The sequence below is a fragment of the Oncorhynchus masou genome, chromosome 6 (assembly GCF_036934945.1).
Source record: "Oncorhynchus masou masou isolate Uvic2021 chromosome 6, UVic_Omas_1.1, whole genome shotgun sequence".
Taxonomy (NCBI): Eukaryota; Metazoa; Chordata; class Actinopteri; order Salmoniformes; family Salmonidae; genus Oncorhynchus; species Oncorhynchus masou.
In genome coordinates this window covers 64,586,689-64,604,519 of record NC_088217.1, presented here as the reverse complement: position 1 = coordinate 64,604,519, position 17,831 = coordinate 64,586,689, and the positions used below count along the sequence as shown (strand labels likewise).

General features: G+C 42.1%; 1 protein-coding gene across 1 annotated transcript in view; it reads right to left on the bottom strand.

The window, feature by feature from the left end:
* nalf1a (NALCN channel auxiliary factor 1a) overlaps nt 1-15,326 on the bottom strand; it is a 69,967-nt gene extending 54,641 nt beyond the window's left edge. The window contains exon 1 of the mRNA XM_064969383.1: nt 14,541-15,326. Coding sequence (XP_064825455.1) covers nt 14,541-15,245 — 705 coding nt within the window. The 5' untranslated portion in view covers nt 15,246-15,326. The remainder of the gene's footprint in view (nt 1-14,540) is intronic.
* Between the last annotated feature and the right edge of the window lie 2,505 nt (nt 15,327-17,831).

Genomic DNA, 17,831 nt, shown 5'->3' with positions numbered 1-17,831 from the left:
TGATGTGGTCCAACCACTGAGTAACTTGAATTTTGGCATTACTTATTGTAACTTTACAATAAAAATACTTACAGTAAAGCTATAATAAACCTTCAGAGCGAAGATATTCTAATGGATGGATGGATAGATGGATGGGTGAGTGGATGGATGGACTGACTGATCATGTTTACTATCTTTCAAGAGGAAAATATGTCAACAGCTCACAAATTACTTACACAACATACATTATGTGATGTACAGTACCAGTCAAAAGTTTGGACACACCTACTCATTCAAGGGTTTTTCCGTATTTTGACTATTTTCTACATTGTAGACTAGTAGTGAAGACATCGAAACTATGAAATAACATACATGGAATCATGTAGTAACCCAAAAAATGTTTAAAGTAGCCACCCTTTGCCTTGATGACAGCTTTGCACAGCTCTTGGCATTATGTCAACCAGCTTCATGAAGGTAGTCACCTGGAATGCAATTCAATTAACAGGTGTGCCTTAAAAGTTCATTTGCGTTTGAGCCAATCAGTTGTGTTGTGACAAGGTAGGGGTGGTATACAGAAGATAGCCTATTTGGTAAAAGACCAAGTCCATATTATGGCAAGAACAGCTCAAATAAGCAAAGAGAAACAACAGTCCATCATTACTTTAAGACATGAAAGTCAGTCAATGTGGAAAATGTCAAGAACTTTGAAAGTTTCAAGAGCAGTCGCAAGAGCCATCAAGCGTTATGATGAAACTGGATCTCATGAGGTCCACCACAGGAGTTGCTGCAGAGGATAAGTTCATTAAAGTAAACTGCACCTTAGAATACAGCCCAAATAAAAGCTTCACAGAGTTCAAATAACAGACATATCTCAAAATCAACTGTTCAGAGGCGACTGTGTGAATCAGGCCTTCATGGTCGAATTGCTGGAATTAAACCACAACTATAGGGCAACAATAATAGGACCAGACTTGCTTGGGCCAAGAAACACAAACAATGGAAATCTGTCATTGGGTCTGATGAGTCCAAATTTGAGATTTTTGGTTCCAATCGCTGTGTCTTTGTAAGACACAGAGTAAGTGAACGGATGATCTCCGCATGTGTGGTCCCTGCCGTGAAGCATGGAGGAGGATGTGTGATGTGTGGGAGTGCTTTTCTGGTGACACTGTCTATGATTTATTTGAATTCAAGGCACACTTAACCAGCATGGCTACCACAGCATTCTGCAGCGATACGCTATCCCATCTGGTTTGCACTAAGTGGGGCTATCATTTGTTTTTCAACAGGACAATGACCAAAACACACCTCCAGGCTCTGTAATGGCTATTTGGAGAGTGATGAAGTGCTGCATCAGATGACCTGGCCTCCACAATCACCCAACCTCAACACGATTGAGATGGTTTGGGGTGAGTTGGACCGCAGAGTGTAGGAAAAGCAGCCAACAAGTGCTCAGCATATGTGGGAAATCCAAGACTGCTGGAAAAGCATTCCTCATGAAGCTGGTTGAGAGAATACCAAGAGTGTGCAAAGCTGTCATCAAGGCAAAGGGTGGCTACTTTGAAGAATCTAAAAACTAAAATATATTTTGATTTGTTTAGCACTTTGATGGTTACTACATGATTCCATATGTAATATTTCATAGTTTGATATCTTCAATATTATTCTACAATGTAGAAAATAGTACCAATAAAGAAAAACCCTTTAATGAGTAGGTGTGTCTAATCATTTGACTGGCATTTGGAAAGTTCTCAGACCACTCGACATTTTCCACATTTTGTTATGTTAAAGCCTTATTCTAAAATTGATTAAATTATTTGTTTTTCCCTTCACCAATCTACACGCAATACCCCATAATGACAAAGCAAAAACAGGTTTTTAGAAATGTTGGAATACTTATTTACATAAGTATTCAGATCCTTTACTCGGTACTTTGTTGAAGCATCTTTGTCAGCAATTACAGCCATGGGTCTTCTTGGGTATGATGCTACACGCTTGGCAAACATGTATTTAGGCTGTTTCTCTGATTCTTCTCTGCAGATCTTCTCAAGCTCTGTCAAGTTGGAAGGGGAGCATTGCTGCATGGCTATTTTCAGGTTTCCCCAGAGATGTATGATTGGGTTCAAGTCCGGGGTCTATCTGGGTCACTCAAGGACATTCAGAGACATGTCCTGAAGCCACTCCAGCATTGTCTTGGCAGGGTGCTTAGGGTCATTGTCCTGTTGGAAGTTGAACCTTCGCCCCAGCCTGAGGTCCTGAGCGCTCGGGAGCAAGTTTTCATCAAGGATCTCTCTGTACTTTGCTCCGTTCATCTTTGCTTCAATCATGACAAGTCAATGCCGAGTCAATGCCGCTGAAAAACATCCCCACAGCATGATGCTGCCACCACCACGCTTCACCGTAGGGATGGTGCCAGGTTTCCTACCAAATTCATACCAAAGTGTTCAATCTTGGTTTCATCAGACCAGAGAATCTTGTTTCTCATCTCTGAGAGTCTTGAGGTGCCTTTTTTGTAAACTCCAAGCGAGCTGTCATGTGCCTTTTACTGAGGAGTGGCTTCCAACTGGCCACTCCACCATAAAAGCCTGATTGGTGGAGTGCTGCAGAGATGGTTGTCCTTCTAGAATGTTATCCCATCTCCACAGAGGAACTCTAGAGCTCTGTCAGAGTGACCATTATGTTCCTGGTCACCTGCATGACCAAGGCCCTTCTCTCTCGATTGCTTAGATTTACCTGGCCGGCCAGCTCTAGGAAGAGTCTTTGTGTTTCCAAACTCCTTCTATTTAAGAATGGTAGAGGCCACTTTGTTCTTGTGGAACTTCAATGCTGCAGAAATGTTTTGGTACCCTTCCCCAGATCTGTGCCTCAACACAATCCTCTCTCAGAGCTCTACACTCAATTCCTTTGACCTCATGACTTGTTTCTTTCTCTGACATGCACTGTCAACTGTGTGACCTTATATAGACAGGTGTGTGCCTTTCTAAATCATGTCCAATCAATTGAATTAGCCACAGTTGGACTCCAATCATGTTGTAGAAACATCTCAAGGATAATCAATGGAAAGAGGATGCACCTGAGCTCAATTTCACTTTTTATAGCAAACAGGCTGAATATCAAATAAAATAAATCAAATTGTATTTGTCACATTCGCCGACTACAACAGCTGTAGACCTTACAGTGAAATGCCTACTTACAAGCCCTTAACCAACTATGCAGTTCTGAAAAATAAGTGTTAAGTAAAAAAAATAGATATGTAAAATATGTAAAATAAAAGTAACAAGTAATTAAAGAGTAGCAGTAAAATAACATTAGTGAGGCTACTGTATATACGGGGGTACCGTTACAGAGTCAATGTGAGGGGGCACCGGTTAGTCCAGGTAATTGAGCTAATATGTACATGTAGGTAGAATTAAAGTGACCATACATAGATCATAACCAGAGAGTAGCAGCAGTGTAAAAGAGAGTGGGGGTCAATGCAAATAGTTTGGGCAGCCCTTCGATTAGCTGTTCAGGAGTCTTGTGGCTTGGGGGTACAAGCTGTTAAGAAGCCTTTTGGACCTAGACTAGGCGCTCCGGTACCGCTTACCGAATACTTACGTAAATAATATATTTCTGTTTGAATGGGGGGGGGGTTGCAAAACTTTCTAAAAACCTGTTCTAGCTTGGTCATTATGGGGTGTTGTGTGTAGATTACTGGGGGGAATTGTTTATTTAATCCATTATAGAATAAGGCTGTATCGAAACAAGATTTGGAAAAAAGTCCAGGAGTAATGAATACTTTCCAAAGGCACTGTATACACACCTTATACTGTACACCACACTGACAATGAAGACACAGATGACAACTTTGTTTAGTCCTATTTGTTTCCTGTTGTAATCCTACACAACCACACACACATATCCTGAGACATCATGCATTGCCTGTCACTAAGTCACAGTATCTTTATCTGCCACCCTCGAGGGAGACACCTGTCAAGTCCTCCTACTCCTTCTCCTCCTCCTGAGTTTCCCTCTCACTCATCACTTTTGGCTGTTGTCGTTCTGTCTCTCTCTCTCTCTCTCTATCTCCCCTCTATAATATAATAATATATCTCACACACAAACACATTAATAATCTATATTTTTTCCCTCGCTCCCTCATTCTCTTTCTCTCTCTCCCTGCCTTCCCCTCTCTTTATACACACATACACAGAAACACATACAGAATTTCTCCCCTTGTCTCTCGTCCCTCTTTCCTCCCTCATTCAGGAAAACAAGCATAATGTAGCTGTGATTGAATTGGGCTGTATCTCATTCAGGGATGGTGGGAGGAAAGGAGGGAGGGAGCGGTGGTGGGGTGGTGTACCCGCAGGGTGTACCCACAGCATGTCGTATAGGGCAACACACACACACACAGACACACACAGACACACACAGACACACACAGACACACACACACAACAGTAGAGGAAATGAGAGCCTTATCCTCCAAGGAGACAATCACACACAGCCACAATGCTGTTCCATCGGGAGGGGAGGGGTAAGGGAAGGCCAGAGTCACGGTGACTAGTGGCGGTGCTGACATGCTAACTCAATCAGCGGCCAGTCGATTCAGGAGCCAGTCCTCATCCCTGGGAACCGAATTGTAGCAACAGTGGCTTGCAAAAGTATTCATCCCCTTTGCATTTTTCCTATGTTGTTGCCTTACACCCTGGAATTAAAATTGATTTTTGGAGGGTTTGTGTCATTTGATTTACAGAAAACTTGAGCTTGCATAACTACCCCCCCCCCCCCCCCCATAGTCAATACTTTGTAGAGCCACCTTTTGCAGCAATTACAGCTGCAAGTCTCTTGGGATAAGTCTCTATAAGCTTGGCACATCGAGTCACTGGGATTTCTTCCCATTCTTCAAGGCAAACTGCTCCAGCTCCTTCAAATTGGATGGGTTCTGTTGGTGTACAGAAATCTTTAAGTCATACCACATATTCTCAATTGGATTGAGGTCTGGGCTTTAACTAGGCCATTCCATGACGTTTAAATGTTTTCACTTAAACCATTAAGTTATATTCTTCAAGAATCAATGGAAATATATATACAGTTGAAGTCGTAAGTTTACATACACCTTAGCCAAATACATTTAAACTCAGTTTAGCACAATTCCTGACATTTAATCCATGTAAAAATGTCTTATGTCAGTTAGGATCTTTATTTTAAGAATGTGAAATATCAGAATAATAGTATAGAGAATTATTTATTTCAGCTTTTATTTATTTCATCACATTCCCAGTGGGTCAGATTTTTATACACACTCAATTAGTATTTGGTAGCATTGCCTTTAAATGATTGAACTTGGGTCAAACGTTTTGGGTAGTCTTCCACAAGCTTCCCACAATAAGTTGGGTGAATTTTGGTCCATTCCTCCTGACAGAGCTGGTGTAACTGAGTCAGGTTTGTAGGCCTCCCTGCTTGCAAACGCTTTTTCAGTTCTGCCCACAAATTTTCTATGGGATTAAGGTCAGGGTTTTGTGATGGCCCTATCTTTAACAGGTTAAATATATTATGTTATTGTTACCATATAGAAACATAATGGAATATTGTACATCATATTACCGTCAACGTACATTATTGTTTCATTCAATTTCACATCATTTCGTGCTTCATTTTTGTTACATGTAATATTGGTTCAACCTTAATATATAATGATCCTCATCAACATGGGGAACATATCAGGTGTACGCTAATAAGCTGGAAAAAATATTTTTCAATTTATAAGGCTTGTTCATAAAGGAAAACATGTTCTGAGATCAAGGGCCTGAGATCAAAGTCAATATTCAGACCACTAGGAGTCAATAGGATATCCAATAAGCCTCTCTTTGTAGTAGTAGGATCTCAATGTTACCTCCTCTCCTTGGTAGAGCAACATGCTCAATGCCTGTGTATTTGAGGGAGGAGATGGGATGGTTAGCTTCAACAAAGTGAGCTGCTACTGGATAGTCAATGTTCTTACACCTGATTGAGCTGCAGTGTTCAGCTATGCATTGTTTGAATTGTCTTTTCATTTGTCCTATGTAGGCTTTTCCACATGAACAGGTGATGAGATAGATTACTCCCTTGGTCTTGCATGAGATGACACCCCGAAAAGCGATCATTCGACCTGTATGTGGGTGTCTGAAGAAAGACGTTTTTATGGTGCTTTTACACTGTGTGCTTGAGCCACACTGTGTGCTTGAGCCAGTTTCCATTTGAGGTAGGTGTCAAAAGTGTCTGAGTGGGCTCAGGGGGCAGGTCAGATCTCACCAAACTATCTCCAATATTGTGACCACGCTTATAGACCACTAGTAGGGGTTCCTTGAAGAGGTGTGCGATTTTTTTTGCCTAATTGCAGAATATGCCAGTGGTGTTTGGTGTGGAATTTATTTGCAAATTATGGTGGAAAATAAGTATTTGGTCACCTACAAACAAGCAAGATTTCTGGCTCTCACAGACCTGTAACTTCTTCTATAAGAGGCTCCTCTGTCCTCCACTCGTTACCTGTATTAATGGCACCTGTTTGAACTTGTTATCCGTATAAAAGACACCTGTCCGCAACCTCAAACTGTCACACTCCAAACTCCACTATGGCCAAGACCAAAGAGCTGTCATAGGACACCAGAAACAAAATTGTAGACCTGCACCAGGCTGGGAAGACTGAATCTGCAATAGGTAAGCAGCTTGGTTTGAAAAAATCAACTGTGGGAGCAATTATTAGGAAATGGAAGACATACAAGACCACTGATAATCTCCCTCGATCTGGGGCTCCATGCAAGATCTCACCCCGTGGGGTCAAAATGATCACAAGAACAGTGAACAAAAATCCCAGAACCACACGGGGGGACCAAGTGAATGACCTGCAGAGAGCTGGGACCAAAGTAACAAAGCCTACCATCAGTAACACACTACGCCGCCAGGGACTCAAATCCTGCAGTGCCAGACGTGTCCCCCTGCTTAAGCCAGTACATGTCCAGGCCCGTCTGAAGTTTGCTAGAGAGCATTTGGATGATCCAAAAGAAGATTGGGAGAATGTCATATGGTCAGATGAAACCAAAATATTACTTTTTGGTAAAAACTCAACTCGTCGTGTTTGGAGGACAAAGAATGCTGAGTTGCATCCAAAGAACACCATACCTACTGTGAAGCATGGGGGTGGAAACATCATGCTTTGGGGCTGTTTTTCTGCAAAGGGACCAGGAAAGGAAAGAATGAATGCGGCCATGCATCGTGAGATTTTGAGTGAAAACCTTCCATCAGCAAGGGCATTGAAGATGAAACGTGGCTGGGTCTTTCAGCATGACAATGATCCCAAACACACCGCCCGGGCAATGAAGGAGTGGATACGTAAGAAGCATTTCAAGGTCCTGGAGTGACCTAGCCAGTCTCCAGATCTCAACCCCATAGAAAATCTTTGGAGGGAGTTGAAAGTCCGTGTTGCCCAACAGCCCCAAAACATCACTGCTCTAGAGGAGATCTGCATGGAGGAATGGGTCAAAATACCAGCAACAGTATGTGAAAACCTTTGGAAGACTTACAGAAAACGCTTGACCTCAGTCATTGCCAACAAAGGGTATATAACAAAGTATTGAGATAAACTTTTGTTATTGACCAAATACTTATTTTCCACCATAATTTGCAAATAAATTCATTAAAAAACCTACAATGTGATTTTCTGCATTTTTTTTCTTTCTCATTTTGTCTGTCATAGTTGAAGTGTACCTATGATGAAAATTACAGGCCTCTCTCATCTTTTTAAGTGGGAGAACTTGCACAATTGGTGTCTGACTAAATATTTTTTTGCCCCACTGTATGGCCAGCTATGTAAACGTTAACACTGATTTATCCTGCAACAGATATCGTTCAATTGGTAACATAGATTTTTGTCTTCTTTTAATGCCTCTAAAAGGGAAAAAAATCTAAAAGTAACGGAATGTAATCAGATTATGTTACTGAGTTTGGGTAATCCAAAAGTTACATTACTGATTACAATATCAGACAGGTAACTAGTAACAGTAACGGATTACATTTAGAAAGTAACCTACCCAACCCTGATTGTAGATGACCTGTTTGTCTGACAAGGGGGGAATCCAGAGGGATCACTCACTCACTTGTGGTGAGGGAAGGATGACTCATAGTAATGGCTGATACCATTCCATTAATTCTGTTCCAGCCACTACTTAAACACACACATACACATGCACACACAGACACACACACCCACAAGCGCCATGCTCTACCAACTGAGCCACAAGTATCTATGTCCAGATGTTTCCATACAACTCTCTGAAGAGTGACCTCTCTTTGAACCTGCCCCTTGTGACAGCAGTCAATTGGCCAACAGAACGCACTGCATCAGGCACGCTATATTGTGACACATAGCAACTCAAGCCTGGTCCCAGATCTATTTGCGCTATCTTGTCAACTCCTATTCTCATTGTCACACCAAACATTGACAATAGGAATTGGCAAGCCAGCACAAACAAACAGATATAGGACCTGCCTGACATAGTGAATCTATGGCAAAAGCATGTAGTTCAAGATAGAAACAACACAAAAATCACCCTATTCCCTACTTAGTGCACTACTTTTGAGGGCTCTGATCAAAAGCAGTGCACTATATAGGGAATAGGATGTCATTTGGAATGCAAGCATGATTGTTGGGGTTGGAATAACTGTTCCAATACTGAAGCTCTGTAATACTTTACAGTAATTGGACAGTGAGATAAAGTGTGTGTGACCGTGCTAACACCTCTGAGTTCATATACACACCACTGGAACAAGACTCCCTGTCCATGTCTCCTCAATGAGAGAGAGAGAAACACACCCTTTACACTTTAAAACCGGATAAGTTCTGGCTACTCAAACGTGCTATTTTTTTGATTTATTGTGTTTTGTGTAACAATTTTTTTAAACATATTGTGTACATAATGTTGCTGCTACCTTCTCTTATGACCGAAAATAACTTCTGGACATCAAAACAGCGATTACTCACCATGGACTGGAAGAAACTTTCTCCTTTAACGAGTCCGACGAGAAGGATATCCTGCTTTCACTGGAACCGGCCCAGGTACCTGCCTTTTGCGTGAAGAAAAGATGCAGGACAAGGGGCCGCAGATCTGGCTGCCTTCTGAGAATCCGTAGGCGAGTAAACTCCCACTGACATCCGTTTTCTTGCTAACGTGCAATCATTGGAAAATAAAATTGATGACCTACGATTAAGATTATCCTACCAATGGGACATCAAAAACTGGTACATCTTATCGTTCATCGAGACGTGGCTGAACGACGATATGGACAATATAGAGCTAGCAGGATTTTCCATGCACCGGCAGAACAGAAACGCTACCTCTGGTAAGATGAGGGTGGGGGTGTGTGTCTATTTGTCAATAACAGCTGGTGCGCGATGTCTAATATTAAAGAAGTCTCGAGGTATTGCTGGCCTGAGGTAAAGTAACTTTATGATAAGCTATAGACCACACTATCTACCAAGAGAGTTCTCATCGTAGCCATCTATTTACCACCACAGAATGAATCTGGCACTAAGACTGCTCTCAACCAACTCTGTAAGGCCATAAGCAAAGAAGAAAATGCTCACCCAGAAACAGCACTCCTAGTGGGGGAAGGGGACTTTTATGCAGGAAAATCTAAATCAGTTTTACCAAATTTTTACCAACATGACCCATGCAACCAGAGAAAATTAAATCTTAGACCACCTTTACACCACACACAGAGATGCACACAAAGCTCTCCACCACCTTCCATTTGGCACATCTGACCATAATTATATCTTCCTGATTCCTGCTTAAAAGCAAAAACTAAAGCAGGAAGTACCAGTGACTCGCTCAACACGGAAGTGGTCAGATGACGCAGATAATTGGCTACAGGACCATTTTGCTAGCACAGACAGGAATATGTTCCGGATTTCATCCAATGGCATTGGCTTCATCAATAACTGCATTGACGACGTTGTCCCCACAGTGACTGTACGTACATACATCAACCAGAAGCCATGGATTACAGGCAACATCCTCATCGAGCTAAAGGCTAGAGCTGCTGCTTTCAAGGAGCAGGAGACTAATCCGTGCACTTATAAGAAATCCTACTATGCCCTCAGATGACCCATCAAACAAGCAGATGACCCATCCTTCTCACCCCCCCTTAATGATTTAGATGCACTATTGTAAAGTGGCTGTTCCACTGGATGTCAGAAGGTGAATTCACCAATTTGTAAGTCGCTCTGGATAAGAGCGTCTGCTAAATGACTTAAATGTAAATGTAAATGTAAGCAAAGCATCAACACAGGATAAAGATTGAATCCTACTACACCGGCTCTGATGCTCATCACATGTGGCAGGGCTTGAAAACTATAACGGACTACAAAGGAAAACCCAGACGCGAGCTGCCCAGTGACGCAAGCCTACCAGCCTTTTATGCTCGCTTCGAGGCAAGCAACACTGAAGCATGCATGAGAGCACCAGCTGTTTTGGATGACTGTGTGATAACGCTTTCGGTGGCTGATGTGAACAAAATCATTTAATAGGTCAACATTCACAAAGCCGCTGGGCGAGACGGATTACCAGTAGGTGTACTCAAAGCATGTGCGGACCAACTGTCAAGTAACTTCACTGAAATTTTCAACCTGTCCCTGACCGAGTCTGTAATACCTACATTTTTCAAGCAGACCACCATAGTCCCTGTGCCCAAGGAAGCAAAAGTAACCTGCCTACATGATTACCACCCCGTGGCACTCACGTCAATAACCTTGAAGTGCTTTGATGGGCAGGTCATGGCTCACATCAACAGCATCCTCCCATCATTAATTTTGCTGATGACACAACAGTGGTAGGCCTGATCACTGACAACTATGAGACGGCCTATATGGAGGAGTGATGCCAGGACAACAACCTCTCTCTCAGTGTGAGCAAGACAAAGGTGCTGATCGTGGACTACAGGAAAAGGTGGGCCCAACTGGCCCCCATTAACATCGACGGGGCTGTAGTGGAGTGGGTCGAGAGTTTCAAGTTCCTTGGTTTCCACATCCCCAATGAACTATCATGGTCCAAACATACCAACCTTTCCCCCTCAGGAGACTGAAAATATTTGGCATGGGTCCCCAGATCATCAAAAGGTTCTACAGCTGCACCGTCGAGAGCATCCTGACCGGTTGCATCACCGCCTGGTATGGCAACTGCTCGGCATCTGACTATAAGGCTCTACAGAGGGTAGTGAGAACGGCCCGATACATCACTGGGGCCAAGCTTCCTGCCATCCAGGACCTATATAATAGGCGGTGTCAGAGAAAAGCCCATAAAATTGTCAGAGACTCCAGTTACCCAAGTTATAGAAATGTTTTTTCTGCTACCGCACGGCAAGCGGTACCAGAGCATCAAGTCTAGGACCAAATGACTACTCAACAGCTTCTACCCCCAAGCCATAAGACTGCTGAACAATTAATAAAATAGCCACAAGCAATTTACATTGAATATGCATATATGGGGGGCACTGCTGCTACTCAATGTTTATTATCTATGCAAAGTCACTTCACCCCCATCTACATATACAAATTACCTCAACTAACTTGTACCCCACACACTGACGCGGTACCCTGCCCCCTGTATATAGCCTCGATATTGTGTTACTTTTTATTTTAGTCTACTTGGTAAATATTTTCTTCTCTTCGTGAACTTTACTGTTAGTGAAGGGCTTGTAAGTAAGCATTTCACAGTAAAGTCTACACTTGTTGTAGTCGACAAATACAGTTTGATTTGATTTTAACAATTTCCCAGTGTGCCTTGCCTTTTTTTGATCCATTTGTATAGTTTCCACCCATGACTGTATTTGTTAGTGACTGAGACATGGTTTTTGAATTCATCAATTTTCAGTCCTTTGGACTTCCCCAAGTGAGTTCCTAGGTGAATATTATCATTGTCATTGAACCACTACATATATCAGAAGGCCTTATATAGTGGCCGGAAACTCGTAGTTTACAAGTAGGGTTGCAAACTTTCGCAAACATTTTTCCAGTAATCTTCCAACCAGGATTTCTGGAAAACCTGGGAAATTTACAAGAATTTTGAAACACTAACTGTAAATGACATTATGCTGGCTTGCAAAGTGATGTGTAATTCCTATTGGAATCTAGCCTGTATTCATCTATCCAACAGTTGAGAATTGTATTCACCCGCAACCTGCAATCATAATGACTGCTCGGGTTAAGAACCATTTCCCTTATCGATGCAAAAATTCTATGATTGAATCAATCAATCAATGTACCTGCATAAACACAGATATTAAAAACAATTCCAAAACATCTACCTGCAGTAGAGTATGCTGGGGAAAAAAGTTAATTTGTTATCATACTGTATCTTTAAAAAAAAAAATCTTGGTGTGACTTCTCATTTAGTTTTGAGTCAGTGCCATATTAAAATTTTTAAGTGATAATGACTTTTCATTGACTTTGAGTACAACTTACTAGATGTATTTGAGTTAAAAATGCTTTGGGGTTTAGAGTGATGTCCTCAACATCCATCATCTGCCTGTCAAAACCAGGGATGAAGGTCGTACTGGAGTAGCGGTTGAGACAGCATGAGAGAAAAAAAGAGGATGAAATTCAAAAGACATTTTTTTTTTTTTTACAAATTAACTGAAAATACTGATAAGAGAGAACTAATCTTAACCAACATTTGGTAGTGATGAAGATGTCCCTTGATAATTATCAAACAAATATGAGCATGTAGGCCAATGTTTTGGTTGTGTTACCTCATCATTTTCGAACCACAGTAAGCTCCACAAGGACGAAAGCATCCTGCCAAAGGTAACCTGCCAAAATCATCATAAAATATCCTCATCACAGTGATTCCTGGCCTATTGGTGGGAGGCTGGGAGCTGTCTTTTCAGCACCACACACACACACACACACACACACACACACACACACACACACACACACACACACACACACACACACACACACACACACACACACACACACACACACACACTATTATCATGACTCATATGTTGGGTTTACAGACACCTGTTTTCATAGAGCACTTCAGGTGATGCCCCATTTCCCTCACCCCCAATTCTAGCCTTAACCATTAGTGGGGGAAATGTGAAACTGACCCAAGATCAGTGTCTCGGAGCAACTCGATCCCACACTGTGCCCCCCCCCCACCCCCACCCCCCCTCCACAATGCTGAATAAAACATTTTGAATCAATCTCCCTCTGTTGTGTTGATCTTTCACGTGAATTAATAAGATGAGGTGCGCTACTGTAGCCTATGTGTGCATACAGAATCATAGTCATATTCAAGCAAATGCATTTATTTAATTGATGATTTATCATGATTTGTTTGTTTGTTGTCACTGACTGGTTCATGAATACTGACCGCCTGGCTGCCATTCGCTTGGAGCGTCGCCTTTCTATAGATGGATCTCAGCACCATGGACAGCTCTCACACACGTCCATAGTAGCTGTCTGGCTGTCGACTATTAAAAAAATAAGATTAAAACTAAACAACAATTCTATACTGAAACTCTAAAGGCACAGGAAATCTCACACCAAAAACCCCGAATGCACTATAAACGATGTTTTCCAAGTAGGCTACTCGTGAATGTTGCATACAATTACCGAATAGAGATGGCAAGGGCACACTGAAACATAGACCTCTATTTTAATGGCTCTTGACCAACCAGTCGGTGAAGTGTAAAACAATACTACAGGTTCGGAGCTTCCTCCAGGCCACATAGTCATATTTGAGGTATAAATTATGTGATAAAAAGAGAGCAGCTGTGGTAATTCTGTTTCAACGCCATTGTCGAGTTTTCGACTGATAAGACTGCCCTGGGCTACATACAGCAGGCGAATAACGAGCTGTGCCAAATGCGACGGGGGGAAAGGCCCTTCCAGCGGATTAGGAATGGAAGCCACCGGTGCCCTGTTAACGTTATTGAAATGTACTCAATGTGGAGTGGCCATGGCGGAGCACCTGGCACCGAGTGGCCGCTACACCGCATGCGCAGCTCAATCCTGAAAAAAGACCAGCACCTGCGTGTGGTGCGGTGCGGGATGATGCATGAATAGGAAAATAGTAGTAGCTATTGTAATCTTTGCCATATACTAAAAAGCACAAAATAAAATATCTAAATCAATATTTTACAGAAAGAATTAACATGCAAATCTGGCTGATATTTGCTTGGAAATAATAGCCTATTTCTAGTGATATTGTGTAGCCTGTGGAAGGAAAGTTAGGACACCTCAAGGCCTTGCCCTTTTCCCATTCCACAACCGATTTAAAACTCCTCAATTGTGGAAAAAGCAACCAAAGACACACATGCATGGCTATAAGGCTATATAGACTAAAAGGCCATATGCAAGACTATATAGACTATAAGGCCATATGCTTCTCATCCTGTTTGAGCCTTCTGGTAAGAGAGCAGAGGATCTCCTTGAATCTGACATCCGTTACCATGACGATCGACGACTGTATGAGACCAAACTACATCTATTTAGGCAAAACCAACAGATTGGGGGACGTTCCCCGTCAGCCTACCTTACATTCATCCATGCATGTTCTCACTGAATATGCATCCGTTTCATATTTCTGAGTCATAAGCTCAAATTCCTCATATTTCTCCAGGGCGTGTTGGTCGTAGCGCTGGTACGCCTGGACGCACAGGCTGCACCTCGCCACATCGCCATCAATAATCACGTCAAGACTGCAGTTCAAATTGTCCGGACTCGTAGACCCGTAAAACAAATCCAAAAAAGAATAAGAATTACAAAAGGAAAGGTACAAATCACTTATATTTACAGTCCGGGTCCCTTCTTTTCCCGAAAGGTCCTTGCACAAATGGTCGGCGTCATCAAAAGTAAAGCAGTTTTTAGATAAACTATCGCGATGGCAAGTTTCAAGTCGCCACAAAGGTTTGGTAGAATTCCCTACAAAAATAGCATATTCGTTTTCTCGGAGGCTGCTGTGTGCTAAATGGAGGTTGGATGATGGGATTGGGTTTGCAGATGGGTAAACTCCCATGTCCGTCAATGCAAACTTATCACGGGTCCTTGTCAATTTCGCCTCGGCGCAGAACCATAAGTGATCAGAGAGCAGAATGGTTACAAACAAGAGTGAAGCCAAGGACAGTCGCCATCTCTGGGCCCGCTCTGAGTCGGTGAATGGCTTTTCGTTCTCGCGGGGTTCTAGCCAGATTTTGAAGCCGTCTTCTTGCTGCAGACACGTCCAAGCACCCCTGGTCATATTTTGGTAACGCGCTTCTTCACCGGCCGACTCCACCGTGGGGGTTTCTCTGCCACAACATGCATTGACTTGGGGTCTAATTTGCGTTTTTCACCTCTTAAATGTTGTGTCGTGAGTGGTGCTGCTGGTTTACCTCCGCGATTATCTGTAATTCACATTCAATTAATGTGTTGGAGGAGATTAAGCCGTGATTTGATGGGGCCGCGTTCTCCATGGCTCTCCGATGAAGATGCTAGTTTTCTGTAGCAACATGTCTCTCTTCCCCCTCCTCTGCTCTAGCCTGCGCTCAGCACTGGTCCTTTGTGTAGACCCGTTTTACGGCAACCTGCATTTACGTTCGCCTTGAATCCGCCGGTGGTGGCTCTCGGATGAGGGCTGGGTTCTATGTCAGCCCAGTGTTTTTCGCTTACGTGTCTGCTAGGCGGCAAAGTGCCAGTGATGTTGTCTTTTGATGTCCACTGTCATCTTGGTCCTGGGTTAGTTGTCGCCATCGTGTTCTTCTTGGAACACTTTTTGGAGGTGCTGTGTCGTGCGCGACATCTTTAGAGTTGCGACCGTTCCATTCTGACGCACCTGAATGGTCTGTTTTCAGAAGGTGCAGGATCAGTAGGATCAGCTCAACAAGTAGCCTAATGGATGTCAAAATCGAATATGAAATATTTAACCTCAGTCACAAAACGCAGCCATAGCGTTCGAGTGATAGCTGTCCATGATCCTGAAACCGGGAATGGTTTCATTTCTGAAAGCGTTCCCCCACTAGTGGAGTTGAATGCAAAAAATAAAATTAACGATTCAAACTTTGCACCTGGTGTAAAGGCTTAGTTGATGTGACCCATAGGGGTTGATGTGTGATCTGTATGTAAAGCATGCATGCATTATTTTAGAAATCTTACCGAATTATGGCCATGTAAATACTTCCATCAAGGTCTAAAGGAAGAAAAATACACAGACTCCTTTCATTTGCTTTGTCATGTTCATCAGGTGCACCTCATTATACAATCATCATAACAATGTAACATTTAATCATGGCATAAAACATCCAGGGTGTTGTCTCATGTTCTGGCACAAAGATAGAACACAATCAATCATTCAGGGTGATATGGGTTCAGGATTGTATCCAAGGAAACTGATCATGTATTGTGTGGTTTGTTTGGCCGTGGACCTGTTTTTTCAGAGTGGCATAGTGTTTGTTTTTGTGTTGGTTTGTTTCTCTTTTATCCCACAGGCTTATCTTTCAGCAGTCATTCAAAGACATCACTAGTGTAGCCTAAACACTACAATGAAACCAAAGATACATTTGAAATACACCATTTAAAAAACAAAAGTTTTTCTTTCTCATTTACACAGTTAAATAACTGACACTCCAGAGTGGTGTAGGTTGCATAAAACGGGTGAATAGCTAGATGAGCTTTGGTAAAGATTCCTGGAAACAAATCTCCTTGAACTAATTTCAGCACCAGGTGCTGTCCACCAATGCACTCGCTCTCATTTTGCACGCCCAATTTTTCAGTTTTTGATTTGTTAAAAAAGTTTGAGATATCCAATAAATGTCATTCCACTTCATGATTGTGTCCCACTTGTTGTTGATTCTTCACAAAAAATACAGTTTTACAACTTTATGTTTGAAGCCTGAAATGTTGCAAAAGGTCGCAAAGTTCAAGGGGGCCGAATACTTTCGCAAGGCACTGTAATTGACGCAAGCAGTAAAATTAGATTTTTAAAAGCTATTTAAAAAACAATGGGGAACAGCGGGGACTGTGAAGCAACACAAACATTGTCACACACACACGCACGCGCACACACACACACACACAAACACACAAGCATACGCACTATACATAGTACTGTAGATATGTGGTGGAGGTGGAGCCTGAGGGCACACAGTGTGTTGTGAAATCTGTGAATGTATTGTAATGTTTTTAAAATTGTGTAGACTGTCTTAATTTGCTGGAATCCAGGAAGAGTAGCTGCTGCTTTGGAAGCAGCTAATGGGGATCCATAATATATACAAATACAAACTATTCGTTGTTTTTATTTAAACGTTTTACTCATCTATTTTTTACTTAACACTTGTTTTTCTTGAATCTGCATTGTTCGTTAAGGGCTTGTAAAGTTAGCATTTCAGTGTTGTATTTTGCACGTGACAAATACAACTGACTTGACACCTACCCAAGCGTTGTGAGATCTGGCAGCCACCTTTGTTGACAGTGCATGTGGACTGCTTGAATATTAAATGGGCAGGTGCACTTTTGACTTGCCTGTAGAAAAATGATTTTGCAATCAGATACAAAGCTGAGCTATTAATTGATATCGCAAACCAGTTTTCCTAGTGGTGTTTTGACAAGGAAGTGAAACCAACACACTTTGATGGGAATGTCCCAAATGTTATTGGTCACATACACATGGTTAGCAGATGTTTTAATGAGAGTGTAGCGAAATGCTTGTGCTTCTAGTTCCGACTATGCAGTAAAATCTAACAAGTAATCTAACAAATTCACAACAACTACCTTTTACACACAAATGTAAAGGGATGAATAAGAATATGTACAGTGGGGCAAAAAAGTATTTAGTTAGCCACCAATTGGG